Raw genomic sequence first — 12,272 nt, forward strand, 5'->3', positions numbered from 1 at the left:
ATTGCCTCATACTTTCAGAGGCCCCTGTAGGATAGATATGGAGATGTTTCACACACCCTCCTAGTAGTGGTGGATGAGATTAGGAACTTCAGTTGTCACTCCAAGAGACAGATACCAACCTTCCTCATTGTGCCTTTGGCCTCTGGGTATGCAGCAGATTATTACTTTAGCTTAAGATGACCTGGCCTCCACAATCACCTGATCTCAACCCAATTGAGATGGTTTGGGATGAGTTGGACGGCAGAGTGAAGGAAAAGCAGTCAACAAGTGCTCAGCATATGGCAGAACTCCTTGAAGACTTTTGGAAAAGCATTCCAGGTGAAGCTGGTTGAGAGAATGCCAAGAGTGTGCAAAGCTGTCATCAAGGCAAAGGGTGGCTACTTTGAAAAATCTAAAATCTATTTAGATTTGTTTAACACTTTTTTGGTTACTACATGATTCAATGTGTTATTTCAGTGTTGATGTCTTCACTATTATTCTACAATGTAGAAAATAGTCAAAATAAAGAAAAACCCTTGAACAAGCAGGTGTCCAAACTTTTGACTGGTACTGTATGTATAAATGACCCTTTCTGTCACGCCCTGATCTGTTTCACCTGTCCGTGTGATTGTCTCCATCCCCCTCCAGGTGTCACCCAGCTTCTCCATTATCCCCTGTGTATTTATACCTGTGTTCTCTGTTTGTTGGTTGCCATTTCGTCTTCTTTGTCAAGTCAACCAGCGGTTTTTGTATCAGCTCCTGCGTTTTCCCAGTCTCTCTTTTCTCATCTTCCTGGTCTTGCCTGTTCTGACTCTGAGCCCGTGTGCCTGACCACTCTGCCTGAGCCTGCCTGCCGTCCTGTACCTTTACCCCTGTTGCTGTAATAAACATTGTTACTTCGACACGGTCTGCATCTGGGTCTTACCTTTATCCTGATACTTTCTATGTTTTCCTCCCTGACTTTACACTAGAGAGTGATCTCCTACAACCGTAGTGACTTTGCAAGCATTGTAGAAATTGTGTTTGTAAAATGTCCCATATTTCTATGGAAAACACAAGATTTTATGGTAAACAGAACATTTACTATTTTTCATCATAATATGCGTCATGATTCCTTACTGTCTTCCCTCTGGTGGTAAAAATATACATGTACTTACTCTCCCTGCAACGCAGTCAACCAGACCAGAGGGTGTGAAATCTCAGTTCAAAACAGACAGAAGAAAGGGGCATCTCACATCATACTCTTGCCTATGACTTTGAGAATACAGGCCAAATAGAATGCATAGCCTTTTGGGATATGAAGGAACTGAATAAGTGTTACAAAATAGTGATACAGTACTACACCTATAAAGGGTTTAAGGGTTTCGCCATATTGCTACACCAATCTGATTCCTTCAGATCTACACACCGACATACTGGCAGGTCAAGATGGACCCCACCTTCGCCTGGTGAAACCACCCTGATCGCTGCATTCATTATTCCGTAATATGTTACGTGAAATAGAATGGTGAATGCAGCAATCACGTTGGTCATGCCAGGCTAGATCCAGATTATATATTTACCACACTGTCGGGTCTGTAAGAGTTTGACTGGGAATCTTTCAGCCTGTGTAACGTCTCTGTCATTTTTCTTACCCTTACCACCCCATTGGGTTTCTATGTCTTTCGGCCTGTGTAAGGCCCGACACAGCGGTGTCTGGGCCGATGGTGAGACTCCCTCTTGATCTACCTTGACAACATTGTTGTTTATTCGCTGGACATTGACAGACATTGAGTCTACATTTAACTAGTCTTCCAGAAGATACATTAAGCTACATGAACAAGGCTTGGAAATCCTGCCCTTGATGAGAATCAGGTGTGTTAGTTAGCTGGGCTAAAACAGAAAAGTGCACTCCCTCTGTGGGTCCCACAGGAATGGATTGAGCAACAATGATGTAAATTGTCTGACTTCTATAACAGTGTAACAACAATGTATTGTAATAACAGTCCACAAAGAATAAATGATCAAACAGAACTGGTTTATTTGACTGCAATTTACCTGATAGTTACCTGATATAGTCATCTATCAAACAAGTAGACCTGAATTCAACAAGATTCTCATGAAGACATTATGCCCAACAACAATTTATTGTTGTGTCAACAGGTGATTGTTTTTTCGCAAAATACAGCCAAGAAAAAACCAAGATGATAAAACAGTGATAGCCATGTCAATTTTCCTCATTATGTAAAAGTGGACAAACATCCTGAGTATAAAATAAATAGTTTAGAGTAAAGCTCTGTAGAACTTCTCAGCTAATGAAACTTAAAGTTAAAGCATGACTTGAGAAAATGCTCTATGGAAACCATGAAATCAGGAAGCCATGCAGTTAAAAGAATAGTCATTTTCAAATAACAAGCAATCATGCTTTTTTAACAATCAAACATGCATTGGGTACTTTAGCAAGGTCTAGGTGGTTTCCTACATGTTCTACATCAGCCTTTTAGCAATAAAATGTTCTAGTAGTTTGCAGCATTTATGAACTTTTCCACAGCATTTTAAACATTCCTTCTTCAATCCCTTATACCAAATGAGTGGACAAAGCAAAAGGTGATGAATAAATAAAACAAAACATACATCATCACAGCATGAAACATCCTTCCTTTATGCTGACATTGACTGTCAATAAAAACAGGCATAATTCAATCGTTTCTATTACGGTTAAAAAATGACTGTAAAAAGGTCAATCATTGCAAGCTCAAACTCCAACATTACAAGGCTGTGAGTGCAGGTCAGTGTCACAGTGGTCACGGACAGTTTATAGTTTCCTCCTAAATTCACCAACTAAGCCCTGAAGTCATTCAGGGAAACATTTGGAAAGATACATTGTGTGGCATATTGTCTGTAACAATAATAAAGCGATTATATTTTTTTGAAAAACTACCAAAATCATGCAACTATCATTTTGAACAAACAAGTGCTCTTGATGCGAGTGCTGGTGTTGTGGGTGGGAGATTAGGCACTGGCATCTTGCTTTAGGCGTTGACTACGGGCTTTGTAGACCTCGATGAGTAAATCTTTGACATATTGAATCTCTCGTTCCACTGACTCCGCCTTGTCCTGGAGCTCCCGGTTCTGTCCCTCCAGCCCATGAAGCTCCTCCTCCAGTATGTCCAGCTCCGCCCTCTTACGCAGTCGATACCTTTAGTTTACAAAATACCAGGATCAGCTTGCATCTACCATTGGAGCCCCCCTCCATCTTTTCCCCTTATTTTGTCCTTCTCGCACACCCCATGGCAACTGGCAGTTGCCAACCCTGTCCTACACCCACAACATCCCATCTGTCCAAAAAAAACCTACCACAGGACTTTCTGTATCTTTGTAGAAGCTACCATGTCTGGGTCACTGAGCTACAGTAGGCTGGCAGTTCAATATCACTTCTCTCTAATGATAGAGAAAGCTAACATCATGAATTTAACATGGACATGTTTTCCCACCCTCATCCCTCAAGAACTAGATTTCCAGATATGCATCTATGAACATCCAAGATAGCGGGACCTATTAGAAGAAGAGTTCAGATTTCATCTTTTATAAAACACATTTTGTAACTAAGCAATTCTAGTAGCATATCACATCAGTGAAAAGCCAAAGTTATCCCATTCAAACCAGATATTAGAGTCTACAAAAAAGTTAAGTTTTTCAACTTTAAAAGATTAGTGAAAATGTACACAGACGTTTCTTTGGTCAAACAAAAAAAAATGACCAAACATTCTATACTCTCAGTTTTTATTTAAACTTCATAACACAAAGAAAATCACTAAATTTTTCACAAAATACCTGTGAGCAGCTGTTTTGTTCTGGTCTCTCTTCTTCTGCTTCCGTTCTCCGGTATGTACTTCCAGAGGGACAGAGACAAGGCCTGGTTTGAGGCAACTCAGGGAGCATGGATCTTCCTTTAGCCTCTGTACTGCTTGCCTGTGAATGGGCGAGTCCACCATTGGCCCCTCGCTCTCTCCTCTTGACAGACATTCGTAGCTTTGGTCTCCGATGCATTCTGGGAAGAGGTAGTGGCCATGCTGGGGCTCTATACCTTGTGCTTGTGTAGGCTCTTCGATTTCACCGATAAAGCTATGATAAGGCTCTGTATGAGCAACGTTCGGGTGGTGGTGGTAATACCCATTGTTTGCCTCTGGCTCTTGAGGAATAGTTCCAGAGAGTCCACCATCTTTGTTGCAATGCAAGACCTCCAGCCCCATACCATCATAACCACTAACCTTCATACCATGCATCAACTGTCCTTCTCTCTTGGGGTGGGTATCGAAGGACCCACCCATACAAAAACCTCTGGTCATCTCTTCACTGGAAAACACGTCCTCTGTAAAACAATAACTTTCCTCTTCCTTCAACGATACACCACATTCTCTGACTTTCTTAACACTGCTAATGCTCTTCCCCACGGTTTTCAATGTAGAACAGTGGTTAACAGCCACCTCTGTGCTTCCTGAGTAACTTCCTTTGGCACTCCAGGTGTCATGCTCAAGTTCCTCACCAACTTTGTTGACACCATCTGAAACTATTCTTCGGCAAGTATTGTATGAATGATGATGATAGTTGTATGGGGCTGGTCTCGCCATTTTGGATCTTCCAACGGGACCACGACTGAAGCTCACCCGGTCGAGTTCCCCTGTTGCCAGGGTAACAACCAGTGGGCTTGTTTCTGATTGGTTGCCACTGTAGGAAGCATAGGGCAACTGGTAGTAAGAATGGGCACCCATTGCTTGGGCGCCTTTGTCACATTTTGGTGATTTGTCCAATTTGGTTGAAGTCGATTCAGACCGGAAGTAATCCTCAAGCTGAGCAAGCTCCTCTTGTAAAAGAGAGGTCATGACCTCCAAGTCAGAGGGCACCTTGACATCATGTTCCAACGGTGAGGGCGGAGAAGATGAGCTAGAAGAGGATTCAGTAGTCGACTGGAACGAAGACAAATCAACTTTTTCCGTCATCCAGTCCGTCTGACCATCACCTACGAAAAATACAATTTTCGTTAAAAATATTTTATTTGAATGTCCATATTGCAAGCATAAAAATTAAATGAGGATTTTTTAAAAACAGTCCTTTAATATCTGATGATAAATGTAGAAAAATCAGAAAATGAAGACGATAAATGTAGAAAGGTAAAAATATCCTTGAAAAACTAACCGATCATTTGAAAATGATTGAACGCCATCGTCTTCATTGGGAAAATATCCACTTAGCTTTACTCACTGTACGACATTAGCTCGTACTGCAGTGCGGTTCCACCTGGAATGTGGAAAAATAAAAAAGCGTATTGCAGTAACTCACCAATTATGTGCAGTCTCTCCAATAACTCCACCCCCTTCCTTCCCCAGGATTGGCTGTCGTTAGCTTGTTGGAGAGAGGGAATAATGAGGTCGACCATGCAAACAAGAGGAATTTTCCTGCGAAGGATCGATGCAGCCATCATGTCTTTTATTTCGGTCCAAACGGTGAAATGCACTAAGTGTGCAAGGGTTTGAGAGAAGCGTCACTATGGGCAGAGTGGTGGGAACACTTGAAGACCTGTAAATGACAAAAAATACAAATGAAAACAATCAACAACTCTACTGAATTTCCACACCCAAACACCCCATTACACCCGACTGCCACACCCCCAAAAGCACCACAGTCTCAAAACACCTATACAAATAGTGCAATTATCAGAGAGTCCAAAATTGGTTAAAGATTCCTGATAACTGCATGTTACATGCATAAAATAACATCTAAGTTTTATTTTTATGAAACTACTGAACTTTAGGAAAATAAGTTAGGAAATGTTACAGGGCTATATACTTTAACACTGTCTCTATGAAACCTCACTCCCCTCATAAATGCAACTATAATATCTCAACAACATATCAAATTGTATTTATTCTAATCCATTTCACAGTTCAGGAGAGCGGTGTCTGCAACATGGTAAAAAACTTTCATGTGTATGATAGACCAAATACCAAAAAAAGTATTAATTTCCTCTCATTCCAACTATTGTTATGTGTTAATGTTTTTAACATACAGCACATTTCTACGTTTGAAAACTATAGTTTTACTATAGTAGTCCACTGATCAAATATGTTTCACTGGCAATTCTCACTTCTGAGCTCAGTAGGCTACTGTAAAACTGTAGATTCAAAATATCTGTTAGACTAAAAGGTTATTACAATACCCCAACATAATTTCAGAAATAGTTAATAAAACAATTACAATGTCAAAGCTAACATATTCAACACATTATACTTCACAACTACTGTAGTATAAAGAGAACAAACAATTTCACTTACCCCATTATTACTGGATAGTTTTTTGGAAGTGCTTTGCAAATGCAGAGCACAACGACTAGAGTGACAGTGGGGTCAATTTAATAAGCCATGTCTTCCTAAGAACACAATGACTTCACATGGACTGTTATGAAGACGAGTTGCAAACAGAAAGTTTTGGGATCCGCTACTTCTTCTGGAACTCCTAAAGCAGGACCGAATCACACAGATACAAATCAATCCGCAGTTTACATTTCACCTTTTTATCGCGTCATATGCAAGGGACTTTCCACCTTCTGTTATTTTCAAAGGTCATATAGAAATAAAATGGAAAGAAAACGATGTAACTTTTAATGATTTAAATTGAAAAGAATATACCTACATTTCTACACCCACACTTGTGTTGCAATAACGTAATTCACTTCTGCATCATGGTATTTTTCTGGATAATATTTCCGAGCTAATGTCTTGTTAGTAAATAATATGTCTCCCACAGAGAATGTCTTATAGCCTTCTGTAATAACGGCAACGGTTTATGAGGAACTATTTGGTCACACACCCGGGAGGAAGGATACAGTCTTGCAGTTGGAAGGTGTAACTTTTGTTGCAGCCTTGTTGCATCAGATACGCAGGGGATTCGCCGAATGCTGTAAGACTGTGGTCACACTATTGGTTTATCTAGACTGAACCGCTTATTGGTCTATTATGAATTGTCCAATGTTTTTATTTGTCATAGATCCAATGTTACTTTGTATACGTGTGTACAAGTAGTAAGGAGACAGAGGCCATCTGCCTCTTTTAGTATTTATTATTTCCTACATAAGACATTACCTCTTTAATAATTATAATAAGAAGGTTGCAACCTTAGAACTTATAACGAATGAGCAACTTTTATTATAAATGTAATGCACTTTAGTGTCTTCAACCAGAGAAACACTTAGTAGGCTACCAGCCATTAATTTAATCTCAGCTAAAATGGTCAAACTTGTATAAACAAATATATTATTTCCATATTCTGTTAATAGAAATGAGTATAATAATAATAATTCCAAAGGGCCATATGGTTAGAAGGACAAAAGGACACACAGGAGGACAAATCGGCTTACACTTTATCTCTCGTTAGTACAACAGTTACACCACTCCCTGTCTGGAGTTGCTATGCATTTTCCTCACTGAGAAACCCAAAGCTGATTGAAGCAGCCATGTCTTCTTCCTGTTGCTATAGTAATAGGGAACACTGCCCCCCTTTTGAAATGTGTTTTTTTTTTCGGCATGTCTGTTGCCAAGGGTTTAAAATAATCCCCTTACCTCTGTGCTTACAATGTTCTTGTTATTGCACTCGTTGCAGCTTTTGTGCATATTTAACCTCTCAATTCTTTGCATTTGTAATACGCGTGTCATGAAGTTCATGAAAATGTCCTGCAGTCGTCTGACCCTCTCTACATCTAGCGTAGGGCCAGTTACCGAAAGGTTGCTGGATCGAATCCCAGAGCTGACAAGGTAAAAATCTGTCGTTCTGCCCCTGAACAAGGTAGATGTTCAGGGACAGGCCCGGTAGGCCTTCATGGTAAATAAGAATGTGTTCTTAACTGACTTGCCTAGTTAAATAAAGGTTGCATTTAAAATAAATCTAATATATGCAGTGCATTCGGAAAGTATTTAGACCCATTGACTTTTTACACATTTTGTTATGTTACAGACTTATTATAAAATGGATTAAATGAATGTTTTCCTCATCAATCTGCACACAATAACCCATAATGACAAAGCGAAAACAGGTTTTTAGAAATGTTATTCAAATTGATTGCATTTTTTTGTTGTTGCTTAGGTGCATCCTGTTTCCATTGATCATCCTTTCTACAACTTGATTGGGGTCCACCTGTGGTAAATTAATTTGATTTAACATGATTTGGAAAGGTGCACACCTGTCTATATAAGGTCCCACAATTGACAGTGCACGTCAGAGCAAAAAATCAAGCCATGAGGTCGAAAGAATAGTCAGTAGAGCTTCGAGACAGGATTGTGAAAGGGCACAGATCTGGGGAAGGGTACCAAAAGATTTCTGCAGCATTGAAGGACCCCAAGAACCCAGTGGCCTTGATCATTCTTATATAGAAGAAGTTTGGAACCACCAAGACTCTTCCTAGAGCTGGCCTCCAGGCCAAACTGAGCAATCAGGGGGAGAAGGGCCTTGGTCAGGGAGGTGATCAAGAACCCAATGGTCCCTCTGACAGAGCTCCAGAGTTCCTTTGTGGAGATGGGAGAACCTTCCACAACCATCTCTGCAGCACTCCACCAATCAGGCCTTTATGGTAGAGTGGCAAGACGGAATACACTCCTCAGTAAAAGGCACATGTAGTGTCCTAAAGGACTATCAGACCATGAGAAACAAGATTCTCTGGTCTGGTGAAACCAATATTAAACTCTTTGGCCTGTCTGGAGGAATAAAGGCACCGCTAATCACCTGGCCAATACCATCCCTACAGTGACTAATGGTGCTGGCAGCATCATGCTGTGGGGATGTTTTTCAGTGGCAGGGACTGGGAGACTAGTCAGGATCGAGGGAAAGATTAACAGAGCAAAGTACAGAGAGATCCTTGATGACAACCTGTTCCAGAGCATTCAGGACCTCAGACTGGGGCAAAGTTTACCTTCCAACAGGACAACGACCCTAAGCACACAGCCAAGACAACATAGGAGTGGCTTCGGGACAGGTCTCTGTATGTCCTTCAGTGACCCAGGCAGAGTCAGGAGTTGAATCCGATCTCTCTCTGGAGAGACCTGAAAATAGCTGTACAGCGACGCATCCAACCTGACAGAGCTTGAGAGGATCTGCAGAGAACAATGGGAGAAACTCCCCAAATACAGGTGTGCCACGCTTGTAGCGTCATATTCAAGAGGACTCGTGGCCATAATCGCTGCCAAAGGTGCATCAACAAAGTACAGAGTAAAGGGTCTCAATACTTATGCAGATGTGATATTCAGTTTTTTTTATTTTTTATAAATTTGAAAAAAAATGAAAAAAAATGTCTTTGTCATTATGGAGTGTAGATGTGTAGATTGATGAGGGAGAAAACAATTGAATCCATTTTAGAATACGGCTGTAACGTAAACAAAATGTGGGAAAAGTGAAGGGGTCTGAATACTTTCAAAACGCACTGTATGTGTTAATTTGCCACATATCATCTCGTATGCCATACCTATATAATTTGATGCTATATTTTCTTCATTTTCTATGTACATTTCATTTATTGAAAAGAATACAAATCATATTTTCTGCTGCAAAAGCATTGCCCCTTTTTGAGCATTATTGCCTTCCATCATTCTGCAACTACTGTACAAGAAGCTCTGAGAGATCTGACCCTGCAGCATATAGAGAAACGCTTTCAAAGGAAGGCTTGCACTTCGCAAGTATGGCACATTGGTAACAGTTACAGCATAGTTTCATCACCAGCTCCCTGCAAATCCTGCTTACATTAACTTTTCACAGGGATTGGTAACATGGGAAGCAACACTACAGGTTACTGCCAATGCAGGGACACTTTTGATACATTTAATCCACCCTCCCTCCCACATTACTTGTGTTTAAGATGTCATTGTAGTGATTAAAACCTGTACTATAATAATCAACATAATTGCTTCCTTTACTTTCTGCATGTATATTGTGTCAAAATCATCCTTTACCGAAATTGAATTTGTATAGAATAATCCTGAAAAATAAAATCAGAGGCAAATATACATAGATATGACCTTTAATTTGATGAAACCTTCTTCTTGAACGTAAATCATCCCTGAGGAAGCTTGGTAGAAATAGGGAGAAAGAGGGAGTGTCATCCTGTCATCTTATCATGCGGATGGTGTGCTGCATTGTCAAATGTGGTTCAATCACGAGCTGGAACTAACAACTTTTGTAAGTCTGTATGACATTGAGAAGAATAAATCATCTCTGTGTTGAATTAATACAAATGCTCATACGAAAATACTTTAAATCATATTGACCATGAGTCTGAATATCAATTTAACAATTTAGCAGGAAGAGTGAATTAGAGGCTAAAGACAATTTTGTAGCATGTATTTTAAGGCAAGGCTTCTAAGGTTCTCATTACATTTCATTTCAGTTGTCATTTAATTTCATTAATCATACCTGTGACATTTTGTTCACCTTCATCTTAAGCTCTCTCAATGTCACCTCCAGTCAGTAACTGATCGTGGCTCAGATTGGGGAGGTAGCTAGTATCCAATGCCCCACAGCCCTGACTGTGAGCTGACCAGGACCAGGAGAGCTAAGGCAGCAGACCACAAAATAACTGTAAGTTGCTCTGGATAAGAGCATCTCCTAAATTACTAAAATGTCAAATGTAAATCTAAACCTTTTTTTCCAGGGCCCATAGACTCTGGTCAAAAGTCATGCATTATTTAGTGAATAGGGTACAATTTGGGATGCAACTTCTGTATGGTCTGTCACGTAAAAAATGACAAGCATGTCTGTGAGAGGCAAGACAATTAATACATCAACAGGACCTGGGTGGAAGATGATGGGAGGAGGGAGACACTATCCTCTACCTTCACAACACCAGCCTCTGGGATGACAACAGTATTAATGCTTCGTTGTTATGGATCCCTATTAAAAGCAGTCACTATGGGAAGATCACTGAAGAAGAGCTAAGAAACGCCCAAATCTTAGACAGTAGTATTTCAAAGGGAGGACATAAGGGTTACAGTTATATGTTCAGATAATGTGACTGGATTACTGAATCTTATTTGAGTGCTGCATAACAATATGGGTTGGAATAGAGAACGATCCAGTGATTTCAAGCCATTGTAGTTTTATCACAGAACACAGAATAATAATAAGCCGGGTCTTTGATCGTAGAGCCAAAGGGAACAAGTGTTTTACAGTGTTCAAATAATGTTCTTATCTCTCCCTCAGCACCTTACTTACTCCCACCCGACAGTCTATTGTGAATCTCACCCTGAGAATATTTGTGGAGTGCTAGTCCACCAGGGGTTATCCTGAGGGATTATAGATACTGGATACTGGATAGGAAACTCAGAGTGGGTAGGACACAGCAACAGGGACGCTCCCGAACAGCAGTACTGCCATGATCAGTCACTCCTCCCATGACAACAGGGGCCTTTTGAACCTCAGCAGCAGTCTGAGTCTATAGGGAACTAACAGGCAGCAGCAGCCAGTTGCTCTCCTGTGTCAGCCACAACCACAGGCTTAATCAGTCCCTCATAAACAGGCCAGACACGACAAATGTGTACCCTCACACAGGTGCCTCCGTATGGCTTCTGTATACTAAAATGAGATGATGTGTGCACCGAAGAACATTCGGTGCCAAAATGCGTCAATGGGCATTTGTTTTTGTTACTCTGATCTTTAACATTTTGATGAAGATGTAGCAGATTCAACTCAATACAGTTGAGTTGTAAGATCAGGATCACTTCAGAAGGAGCCTCAAGAAAAATATAGAGTAGACTTGTCTTGGCCTCATGAGGTGATTCAGATACTGCAATACAATGCCCATGAATTAGATATTGATCAGTATTAGATATTGACCAGAAATAACTATTATTCCGAATTACATCATTTAAATATATTCATCTATCAAGTACGCAATGATTACTCAAAATGAGCCCATCCCAAAAATGCCATGGGTTCTTGATATGCTACTGTGCTTGAGTCTGCTGCCCTCTTCTGTTACTTGTTGTAGATGACTGTGAAACTGAAACAACTTCTTTACATTCAGGAGATTCTCCAGTACCACTTCTCTCACTTTTGTTCTGTTGAGAAGGAACAAATGATTGTCCAGCAACAACAATTAAGAGCACACATACAACACACACATGCTGAATCTTGTGTGTGTGTGTGTGTGTGTGTGTGTGTGTGTGTGTGTGTGTGTGTGTGTGTGTGTGTGTGTGTGTGTGTGTGTGTGTGTGTACGTGCGTGTGTTTGTTTGTGTGGTGCATGTGTGCGTGTGCGCGTGTGTGTACAGTGCATTC

At 40.5% G+C, this 12,272-nt stretch overlaps 1 protein-coding gene across 1 annotated transcript; it reads right to left on the bottom strand.

Annotated features, from left to right (window-relative positions):
• Positions 1 to 1,975: 1,975 nt before the first annotated feature.
• atf5b (activating transcription factor 5b) lies at positions 1,976 to 6,808 on the bottom strand. The gene is made up of 5 exons (XM_035792001.2): positions 6,649 to 6,808; positions 6,291 to 6,471; positions 5,299 to 5,535; positions 3,793 to 4,978; positions 1,976 to 3,157 (listed from the first exon to the last, which is right to left on the bottom strand). Exons 3-5 carry the CDS (start codon positions 5,438 to 5,440, stop codon positions 2,971 to 2,973), a joined length of 1,515 nt encoding a protein of 504 aa, XP_035647894.1. The 5' UTR covers positions 5,441 to 5,535; positions 6,291 to 6,471; positions 6,649 to 6,808; the 3' UTR covers positions 1,976 to 2,970.
• Between the last annotated feature and the right edge of the window lie 5,464 nt (positions 6,809 to 12,272).

Source organism: Oncorhynchus keta, chromosome 18 (genome assembly GCF_023373465.1).
Source record: "Oncorhynchus keta strain PuntledgeMale-10-30-2019 chromosome 18, Oket_V2, whole genome shotgun sequence".
Classification (NCBI taxonomy): Eukaryota; Metazoa; Chordata; class Actinopteri; order Salmoniformes; family Salmonidae; genus Oncorhynchus; species Oncorhynchus keta.